The sequence below is a fragment of the Danaus plexippus genome (genome assembly GCF_018135715.1).
Source record: "Danaus plexippus chromosome 22 unlocalized genomic scaffold, MEX_DaPlex mxdp_27, whole genome shotgun sequence".
Taxonomy (NCBI): domain Eukaryota; kingdom Metazoa; phylum Arthropoda; class Insecta; order Lepidoptera; family Nymphalidae; genus Danaus; species Danaus plexippus.
The window spans coordinates 2,596,902-2,608,827 of record NW_026869855.1 but is presented as its reverse complement, the minus strand read 5'-3'; the positions used below and the strand labels follow the sequence as shown (position 1 = coordinate 2,608,827).

At 34.2% G+C, this 11,926-nt stretch overlaps 1 protein-coding gene across 1 annotated transcript; it reads left to right on the top strand.

Annotated features, from left to right (window-relative positions):
• The first annotated feature begins 4,722 nt into the window (after positions 1-4,722).
• Positions 4,723-11,673, top strand: LOC116773443 (ELAV-like protein 4). The gene is made up of 2 exons (XM_061528728.1): positions 4,723-9,512; positions 9,806-11,673. The coding sequence occupies exon 1, from the start codon at positions 4,805-4,807 to the stop codon at positions 5,864-5,866; it is 1,062 nt and encodes a 353-aa protein (XP_061384712.1). The 5' UTR covers positions 4,723-4,804; the 3' UTR covers positions 5,867-9,512; positions 9,806-11,673.
• Positions 11,674-11,926: the final 253 nt, after the last annotated feature.

The following is an 11,926-nucleotide window of genomic DNA, read 5'->3' as shown; positions in this document are numbered from 1 at the left end:
TATGCACGTAGTATATATTGATTGATTATGTTAAGTAATTTCGTACTATTGATATTATTAAGTATAGATTTTTTTAAGTCTAGCTCAAGGCTTGTTGATTTCTTTGCTGATAATAGAATAGTGTTAGTATAAATATTTCGTGTATATTAATGAAATTTAATATACAATTCTAGAAAACTAACGCTGTATACATTTAGCCATAACGTTTTGGTATCTATATATGCATGTATGTAGTGGTTAATATTAAATAATCGAGATGTGAGGGATATAGGGTGTTGTTATGTTAAGAAATTTTCATCTGGAAGTAAAAGTTTTATTAAACTTTACGATATAAACTAGTTGATATATATATACATATATATATATATATATATGTGTGTGTGTGTGTAGAGAGAGAGAGAGAGAGAGACAGACAGATAAATAGATAGAGAGAAAAAGTAACAACTATGATCAACGATAAATGAAAAATAGTTCTAGTTCCACAGCCAGTTAAAGTGGAAAATTCTACAGAAACCCATCTTTTCTTTGTAGACCGTAGACCTTCCACGCGTTTTGACGAAGATACGCTTCCTCCTTCTCCGTGTGAACAGCAAATTATTGGAACAGTTTGCCTGCCTTTGTGTTTCATGTACAAGTATAATTGTTGTAGCTTCAAGACTGGGGTGATAGGCCGTTACTAAGATAGTGCCTTCACAACCTACGACTTTATAGCCAACTAACAACGAGTGGAATGACAGTCAAGCACTATCCAGACAAAATAAAAAAATATATTATTCTTTAAATAAATTAAAAGAAATCCATATCAAAATGTTTAAAAACTTCGTGGGCATCATAAAAGGCGAATTAATGGCCTTAACGTGTATTGCATAATAAAATATATGTCCATAGTATCTCGTAGTTAGATTTGGTGATTGAAGCTTCTGGCTATTCACCAAACGAGGACTTTATTGACCCTCAGGTCGTCCAAAACGCCAGAGGCGGTATCATTGGTATACAAATGTATATAAGCATTATACAGAATGAAATTATTTTTAACTCACTTCACTTACAATTAGACAAAAAAAATTTAATTCACTGAACGTGTATATTTGATATCGTTGATACGTCATCTATGTTTTAAAAACTATAAATTTAAATTGTTAATACAATTATCACATACACCTTTTATATTTAAAATTTATTTGATCAATCTAGCTTATGTACATATTCTATATTTAATCAAATCCTGCTGTATTAAATTGTCAACTTATACTATTAGGTCGCAGAACGGAGAGTACGTTTGTGTTTAAAATGGCGGCCATGTTGAATGGCTATCAATTAATACATGGTCTACAAAACAGACTTGCATCAGACCGATCATCAGATTCGTTAATAATGGAGTATTAATTTCGAGGAAAGCTTCAGGCTATTGATTGAAATGCGAAGGGTGAAATTATAAACAACCTTTGTAGTTCCGCTCATTTGTATATGCACATTGAGTTCAAAACAATGTACGTGGGATATTAGTTACGATAGAATATATTTTAGTTATGCTAAACCGGTTGTTTATAGCTAATACATAATTTATGACAGTAAACAGCAGTCAATAATCTTCACCTACAAACTTAAGCGCGTGCCGATGTCGTTGACCTCAGAGTATCAGGGAGAATCCCCCAATTCGTGTCCACGGATGGGAATATTTACCCCCAAAGATTTCATCGCATATTTTTAAGTAAATATCCATTTTATCATATATACATACATAATTAAACACACGCATATGTTAATATATTATGTGCGTATTTAATGACACGTATGTCATAGTCAATCTGTTATTATAATGTAAGTAATTTTAGATTTTGTTTATTTTATTTAAAATTATTAAGATTTAGATATAAAAAAGATATCATTTATACTTATCCGAAGCTCTTTCGTACCATTTGTTTCGAAGTTTTGAATAAAAATATCACAGTGACGTCATCGAAATGTTTTTAATATAATTATTTTTTTCCTAAACAATGGAAACAAACAACCATTCTTGACACCGACTGAAAAAGCCACTACCACCCCCTAATAATGACATTTATAGAACATTGTAAAGCTTAACACAATACGATAGAGTTCATTTTTCTTTGCCAAAATTCGGGTCTTCCATTAAATAAAACATTGGCTAGGAATATTCTGAAATACACTTAACCTTCTTCAGTGAAGGTTCCTTTTACATTGTACGTTATTCAGGTACAAAGCTTTAAACAAAATATAAGCTTAAGTTAAAGCAATAAGGTAGTTTTTCGTGTATATCTATAAGTAAATACAATTTACGATACGCAAGGGCCCGAAATAGGAAGAAAATATAACAATTCATACTTTGATATCATTCAACAGACAGGGTATTTTTCTCACCAAAATATTCTTTTGAGAAATATAAATGAAAGGTAAAGATAATTATATATAAAAAGATAAAGAAAATTTTCTTTTTTTAAATCAAAAATATCACTGATAGGTTGTTAGATATTTATTTTTTGTTATTTTATATTACTTTACGTGTGTATATTTTGTAGAGCATATGATATTATTTAAGGGAATTACTCCACTAACAGAGACATTGTTTTCAACATTTATATTTGTATATAGGGCGAATAAAGCAGCAAGAATTACCATTTAAATTGTTTTACGTTAGGGTTGACACTTTCAAGTTTTTAATCTATAAATAGTTAAGTTATTTTTACTTAATTAATAACTTGGAATTTGACACTGCTTTAGATTGACGAATGACTACCTGTGCTCCACAACAGCCGCACGGAAGTGTATATCTTATATAATTTTAATAAAATAACATAAAATTTCCGAAATGAAAATAACCTAAATTACTCCTTATTTTATCAGCTATGAGCTACTGAAAATCCCATCAAAATCAATCCAGCCAATTCGGAGATAAGCCGGAACAAAAAGTCAGACGCACAGTATAATAATTCTAAAATTGTATAAAATTAAAGATCGGTATATATACCGAATGATGCTATAATAAAATACAACCGGATACTCCAAATTTATTTTTATAAATAGCGTTATACATTACCTACTAACATGTAATTTCATTGGTACCTAGTTTACGTTAAAATTAGCGCCATTTTGAATTGAACAATGATTCCTATATATTTTTCAAAATATTTTTTCGTACAAGCAAGCGACAACCTTACACGCTAAGCTCCCACAGGCCAATCTAACTTGCAAAATACTACCGGTACGCTCTTTGTGTGAGTCTATATTATAGCGGCGTTGTTGTACCTGAAAATGAATTTTCCATAGAAATAAGCTTACATAACATAGACTCATAATAAAAACGCAATACTTATCACACATGTATTCTCTAAATGTATATTTACTTAGAATATTCCTCGAGAGAGAATTATGTCAGCGACCGCTGAAGCTTTTGCGGTGAAAATCGATTAACGTAACGTAGCGTAGAGGATGAATAAAGATTTCCCTTGCTTAATAATTACATATTATCTATAAACAGATATCTGCGTATGTACGTTTATATGTGTGTGTGCATGTGTGTACTTGTGTGCGTGCACTCCCAAAGTTATGAATACATAGCATAATATCTGGCAAGTGACTCGATTTCATCTGAACGGCCTTCTGGGCACTGTGCCAACTAGCTGGTAACTCAACTTTATAAATTGGTTCAAGCTACGGAATGTTTTCGTTCCGATTAATATACAATACGCTAACAAGTCATTTACACCACCTACATATATACACTTGTGTATTATTTGATATATGTAACAATCACATATATATATATATATATATATATCTGTGCTGGGAAACTTTAAGTAGCAGAACTACAATGCGTCAAAAAAAATGTTTCCAGAAGACATTATTCTATTCATATATATATATATATATATAGTTCTGCTACTTAAAGTTTCCCGGCACAGAGAAATGTTAAAGAGTAGGTATTTCTCATTGAAAACATTACGCCTTCATCAATTCAATGATTCAACGATCTAAAACCATTGAAACTATCGTTCTCATTCCTCATATATATAATATTAACTCGTATGTCATAAAAATATTATTTATTAACTGATGAATCCCCAAGAAAAACATAATAGATCATATTTTTACAAACAGGTTCCTTTTTGTTGGTTTTATCACCATATTTCATCAACCTTAACAACCAGACTTAATTACTTTTATAAATATTTTCACAGTTAACATATTTTATTTAAATATATATTTCGTTCTTCCTTGTACGGATAATAAAAACCTAACTGTTGGTAGCATTTTTATTATATGAATCGATTATGTCTTTAGTAGAGAAACAATCGCTAAACAACATTGCCAAACAGTATTTGGCATGATTACTGTAAGAACAATTGAAAATTATACGTTTTATAAAAACAACGCGTTGAATATCCAGAAGCACTCGCTCTAGAAATCTTGAGGTCAGATTTTATTGCTTAAACATCAAGTAGAGAGCTTTTTAGGTCGCTGGGGACGGGTTGAGGCGTGTACGTTCTCGGTATATATAAGGGCGTTTTTCGCTCGGCAAACGTAAACGGTACCTAGTTACGTGGAGCTCGTTCCCGGGATAGGATCGATGCGATGTATCTGGTTTTTTCGGACACTATACCAACCGGGAGGGGTGAACGAACGGGGTTATGTAAGGAAGGATCAATAGAACTAGACATGCGCGCACCCTGCTTCCAACCCTCGCATAATCGTTCGCGCGGTCCGCGGTAACGGACGTGCCGTGTTTTATTTTTACCGCGTTTTGTTTCCCTTTCGTTCTTTCCGTTTATGATTTGAAGCCATCATGTCGAAGGGCGACAGTGAACAGCAAAATGGCTCCGGCGAAGAGTCCAAGACCAACCTCATCATAAACTACCTGCCACAGAGCATGACCCAAGAGGAAATACGAAGCCTGTTCTCGAGTATCGGCGAAGTAGAGTCCTGCAAGCTGATCCGGAACAAAGGAGCGGCCTTCCCGGACGCCTTGAACCACGCGCTACACGGCGGCGGACAGAGTCTTGGGTATGCCTTTGTTAACTATCACCGACCCGAAGACGCCGAGAAGGCTATCGCCACCCTCAATGGACTGCGGCTCCAGAACAAAACCATTAAGGTCTCGTACGCCAGGCCAAGCAGCGAAGCCATCAAAGGCGCCAATCTCTACGTTTCCGGCCTCCCGAAGACAATGACCCAAATAGAGTTGGAGAGATTATTCAGTCCATACGGTCGTATTATCACATCTCGTATACTCTGTGAGAATTCAGGCGGACGTCCATTCACCGGCGGCGAGCAGGGCCTGTCTAAGGGAGTCGGCTTCATCAGGTTCGATCAACGCGTCGAGGCCGAGAGAGCTATCCAGGAGTTAAACGGAACGGTCCCGAAGGGAGCCACTGAACCTATAACAGTGAAATTCGCAAATAATCCAAGCAACAACGGAAAAGCGTTAGCACCGCTCGCAGCGTACCTTCCCGCAGCGCTTCGCTTCCCGGCGCCACTGGGAAGATTCAGCTCAGGCAAGTCCCTACTCGCTATAAATAAAGGTCTACAGCGCTACAGCCCTCTTGCCGGCGAACTGCTCGGCGGGGTGCTACCAGGGGCGGTCGGCTCCGAGTGGTGTATCTTTGTTTACAACCTAGCCCCGGAGACCGAGGAAAACGTCCTCTGGCAGCTGTTCGGGCCATTCGGCGCCGTCCAGAGCGTGAAAGTGATCCGCGACTTGCAGACCAACAAATGCAAAGGTTACGGCTTCATAACAATGACGAATTACGACGAAGCCGTGGTAGCCATACAGTCCCTGAACGGCTATACGCTCGGGAACAGAGTGCTCCAGGTCAGTTTTAAGACGAACAAGATCAAGACGATCTAAGTCGTCTGGACACGGCCTAGACGATAGGACGGCACAGCAGGCGCGCACCCATACATACAACATAGAAGATAACACCGCCCGAAACAGACATGTTCATTGTGTCTTATTAGACGACAATTAGCGGCCATTTTGTAATTTAATTGTAAATTTTATCGATTCGCTCATTGTACCTCTTTGTTCGACGTTCGCCATTTCCATCGCGTACAACTGGGTTAAGTGTCACGAAAATCAAAATGGCGGAATGGAAATGCGCATGTACGGATGAAATGGCTGACGTTGAATGGGAATCGAGCACGCAATAATAATATAAGAGGAAGCATCAAATGCTCTTAATACAACAACCATACATATTAAATAGTCAATAACAATGACAATCAACTTCGCTTATGAAAGGTTGTGGTTATCGAGAAATAGTTTTCGATTATAAATTAAATAATTAGCAATAATAGCCTAATGCTATTCTCACATTTTAGGAGATCATATCTTACGAAGTTCAGCGGCCGGCTCGGCTCGATTCGATAATGTTTGCCAAATATATTGTCACTATAATCGCGTCCGTCGCTCGCGGGTCGCGGCTAAGTCTTAGCCCAAGACTATCGGCTATACAGCCATCCGCGGTGAACGCGTCGATCCAACTATAATAGAATTATTGTTAAAGATTGGAAGAATATATATTATCTATACATATATTTAATTCATATATTAATCTAATTAAGAATGAAAACTAATCAAAAACTGTGATAGGTTTTGATAAAATTTTAAAAAAATAAATCTTGAAAGATCACGGATTGTCAGCCGACACGGTGCAAGCCGGTGGCGTACATTGGTTACATCATACGAATATATCGTACTTATGATAGGGACATTATTGTCGTAATGGAATTGCGAGTTTGGGATGTACGACCACCGTTGGTAGGTAGGTTAGTTTTTGAGAAACATTTTGGGGTGACTAGAGATCGTAATACGCTTAGGGCGGTGTCAAAAATGGCACGCGCTATCAAAGGAAGATGGGAAAAATCGATTTAGCTTCCCTGGCCGGGCGAAGCGGATAGCGGCGTCCCCCTCCCACCATCCGCGCTAGAGCGAGACGGCGCTAGCCGGTGACAAGAAAGTTTGCGGAACAATGGTGCATACTAGTCTAAAGATATCGTAAAATCGATATCTAAACATATGATCGGTACCTGCTATATTAATAATGTATGGATGCGACCCTGCGTCTATTCGAAGTAGGCTTTAATTGTCTTAGTTTAAATAAAGAAAAAAAAAATGTAAATAAAATGTTGTTTAAAAATATACATATAAAATAAAATAGAAGACGCGTCGGATGAAACACCCAACACAAAATACCATGAACCCAAAAGAAACATCGAACTTGAATAGATATATTATCGTGCCGTCCTAACGACCCTACGATTTTTGTAAAAAAAATATATACTTAATATATGTAAAAAAAAACAGTTTTGTAATATTTCAGATATTAATTAAATAGGTACTCATTACTAACCAAAGATGGAGATTAAAATTTACAAGTATTTATATATTTATTATAAATTAAATGTAAAACGTGCAATAACTGATAGCCAGTAATTTAATGAAAATATATTAAATAAATAACTCGATGTGGCGTCGGTAGACATGACGCGCGCCGCCTTCTTTACTATTTATTGTAACCTTCGTTTTACCGAGCGAGCCACTATTTCGATTACTTTATCTATTTAATTACGAAAAATATTTAAAAAAAAAACGCTTAATTTGACCCAGCTTTGCTTACATTCCAATTAATTATAAGTTATTTAGTATCGTTTAGATGAATTGTGAGGTTACCATTTATATTTTCTGACAGATGTCTTGTGTCAATATTTTAGCTTACGGTCGATACACCGAGAGTGTAGCACAAGTTTTTTTTTTTTTGTAAACTTATCGATAATTCTATAATTGTAGTATCTTAGGTTAATATAGTTGTTGTTTTGTGCTGTTCGAATTTTTCTCGGTCTTAGTGTAGGCGGGAATTGTAACCAGTAATGTTGACGATTGTAACTTCATTTTTTTTAATCTATATGTTTAGGTATACCGTCATTTATTTAGTGTATGTGCAATTTAATGTATCCTTTCGTATGTAATAGGTGTGCGTTTAACTTATTTGATATGTTGTACCAAAATCGGTACCGAAATTGATTTATTTATTAGAGAAAATATATCGGGCGATTTTATTATACAGATATTATTTCGTCGTGCAATCGGAACGTGTTTATTTTCTAAATTCATTTATAATCTGTTTCGATTTATTTACTGTTTTCATTGTCGTGTAATTAACGTTTGAAACGAAACAATAACACCAAAGTATTGTAAACTCATCGACTTTTTAGATAATAATAATGTTAATGTGAAAGAAAAAAAAATAATCTAAATATTTTGGAGGGAAATGTTGGTATTTTGGTAAGATGTGAAAAAAGTCACTTGGTTCTGATATTAGTAGAATGTTTTGTGCAGTCACCGAGTTCTTTCGGTCATAAAATAATAATAATAAAAATAATAACGATATTAATAAATTATTAATAGTGCTCAATAGTGTAGCGTAGAATAAATGAAAAAAATACTGGTGAAGCAATAATAAAATATTGTGAATTTTTAACCGTTACACACAAGTAGGTATGCTACAATATTATAATTAACTTAATATTTTTATATGTATTTTAAATATACTAATATGAAATTCATATCTACATAGATTTAAGCGGCGGACGTACAAAACGTTCTACTAAATATTGTGATTGGGGCGTTTATGACTATCGACTTAACCATAAATATGTTTAGAAAAATTTAAGGCTGCTTGAAAGCAATAATCATTTGATACATTGAACTTACGTGTTCCTTAAGGAAGTGACGGAAGCTACGTTCTGAAATCGGTAGTCATTAATGCTTTGGAATCGCAATATATCTACAAGACTACTAAAAATACATTGGCTTGTAGGTAAATAGTCGAATTGACCCCGATAAGTGACAAGGGATAGCCAGACCTATCAATAGCGTAACAGCTAATTTTTGAACGGTGTTTTGATGCATTTTTTAAAAAGTTAAAAATTATATAAAAAAAAATTAACATAATTATTGGCAATCCAGAAACAATACTAATACGCATAGGCTAATTGACATTGAGGCTGTGAAATTAGCAAAATAAAAATAAAAATAAAAAAATTACACGTGGTGAATGATCTTTATTAATAAAAGTATGGTAAGGGATACACAGAATGATAGAGTAATTTTATAATAATTCGTAAAGTGGAATGCCCGCTCGTGTTTTCGCGCCTCTCATTTGACAGTTCAAAGTTTGACGTCCGTGACACTCGCTTGACATTTCTACTATCATTCTGTGGGAATCGTGCAATCACGTACACACAAGGTTATGCCCATATGTAATAAGTAAATCAATTGATTATTCCGACGATATTGTGTGACTGACTGTCCGAATATATATAGTAATGGGTGAGGCAAATAGCATCGCATTAAGCTTAATTATTGGATTTGGGTGATACGGAATGGCCTAAGGTACAATCATAGCACAAACCACAATGATGGATGCGCCCTACGCCATTCCCATAGTTAAGACACAAAATGAAGAAATGAAATCTTCCATAGTAAATAATGCGTAAGTTTAATGTTTACGTAAGAATATTTCAGCTTTCGATATTGACGACACTCGGTGCGTTAACTCTAGTCAAATGCTCAATAATTAAAAAGCATCTAGTGTTGTAAGCGTATTAATCGATAAGTTGTAATATTTTTAACGTGAACTATTCGAGACATCGACTAAATGTGTTACTATTACTTCATACGTCAGAGTTTTAGAGAAAATTGCGTCGCGCAACACCTACCACTGGGAGGGCTATATTGTTGTAAAATTATTAAAAATATTAATTAAAAACTGTGTTTGCTCATCAGGTACTTCCCCGTCTTTCGGACCCCTTTCTCTAGTATAGCTTAGCGTACGCTCCTTAATAGTTTTATAAAGTATAGCCGATTCCAAGCTAAATTTTTGCCTCCCTATTTACATTCATTATTTTTGTGAAAACATACGACAGCGCTTCAAAACCGAGCCAGTTGAGACAGATATATCTATAAAAATGCCTAAAGATTTTTCACTTTTTTAAAAACACCTCAGTAGAAATAGCACAGATAATATATAAAAATGAAATCGGTGCCGTATGTGATCGCAAATATCTTATAGACAGTGAAAAAATACCGGTGCGGATTGATTATAAAAAGGAAAAAAAACGATTTCCGAACGTAATTTTCGTCTTATCTCAGAGCTGAAGATTGCAATAAATATGTAAATAGCTGGCATCGGGGCTTCGGTCAACCGAAAGGTTTTGAATTTAATTATATTTATATATATAAACATATATACATATATATGTGTGTAAATCATGTAATATCATTTTCACTGTCTATTAATTAGGTTATTTTCGGTGTTGATTCCTCTTAAGTGCATAACGGTTTTTTTCCCATTCCTTTAGAAGAATAACAAAATATTTATATAACAACGAAATCATATGACAGAATAATTTAAACTGGCCTAATAAGTCTATGAAGGCGGTGGAATGGGAATCATACCGTAGGAGTGCAATGTAGTATGTGATACCTATAAACCTATAGTCCTATAAACCTATAGTCCGATAGTCCAAACCGCTGACAAACGAATCTCGAAACTTCCATTAAGGCTAGCGTTAATGCAGTGTAAGATAAATGTAAGTTTTAACAACTGAATATGTTAGCTCATTTGATACGAATGATCTTCCGATTTCTATGGAGTTTCTTTTCATCTATTTAATGTAAGCTGTAGACGTCTATGTTGAACGTAACAGATTTAGTTGATATTGTGAAACGTGGTCAAAGAGGACACGTTGCTTATCTTATGCTATATATGTATATATATATTTATTATTGTGTACGTTTAAACGATTACCTCTACTTCTTTATAGCTTTTGTGAAAGAATTTTTATTTGCACAAGATACAGTAGAACGGGTTTGTCTGGTCTGAGCCGTCTCTCCACACCGACGTGATTGTTGCGGAGATATTGTAATTATTTTTTATGATAACAGCCGGTGTGGAGTGGCTTTAATATTTTCGTATAAAATAATTTGTAAACCATCCCATCGATGTTTATTAGTGAAATGTTAAAATAATATATCCCTTTTATCCTAATTGTCAAAAAACTCAGTGCCAGCTTCCCAAAAACTTTATTCATACTTTGTTCGGTTGGATATTGGATGAGCTACAGCTCGAGAGCTTTACAGTTTTACAGCTTTACAGCTCCGCCGCCGTATCTTTGCAAAACCAACAGAGTAAGTATAAAGTATATTAGTCTAAATGTTGTTCCCTATATTTTAAGAATGCGGTTTTCCAAATATGCATCCGCCGTGCGGTATAAAATGTATTGCATTTTGGAAAACAGCTTATAAATAAATTAATACCGTTAATTTCGGTATAGTCTTTTGAGAATACTCATACCTAAAAATAATCATTATTAACCATATATTTACATCTGTAGTGGTTATTTGGCTGTTTTTATGTAATTTATTCATTAATTAATATTTTCGCGTCATTTATGTGTCTATAATTATTAATTTATTGGAATTAATTATAATTGAATGATAATTAATAATAATAATGATAATGATATAAAAAAAAAATAATAATGAAAATTGTCACATTCTCTTCACTTTATACCATAGTTTTACAATACGATATTTAATATCCTCAATGGTTGTAACTATACATTTCTTGTTCTAAATATATAAAAAAAAAAAACCGATCTTTAAAATCTTTTATTTTCACCTCTACATCCCAAAATCTCATTTACCTATTTGCCATTAGTGTTGATAATGTACTAATTTATTAACTATAATATGTTAAAAACATTGAGAAGAGGTAAGGCTTCAATTGATTTTTCTAGGCTCTATTTTAAATCACAGTTCCTTGGTACTTTTTGAATAATAATTTTAAATAGAAAACTCAAGCAAATTATAATTACTTTTGATATTTTTATGAATATTATTATA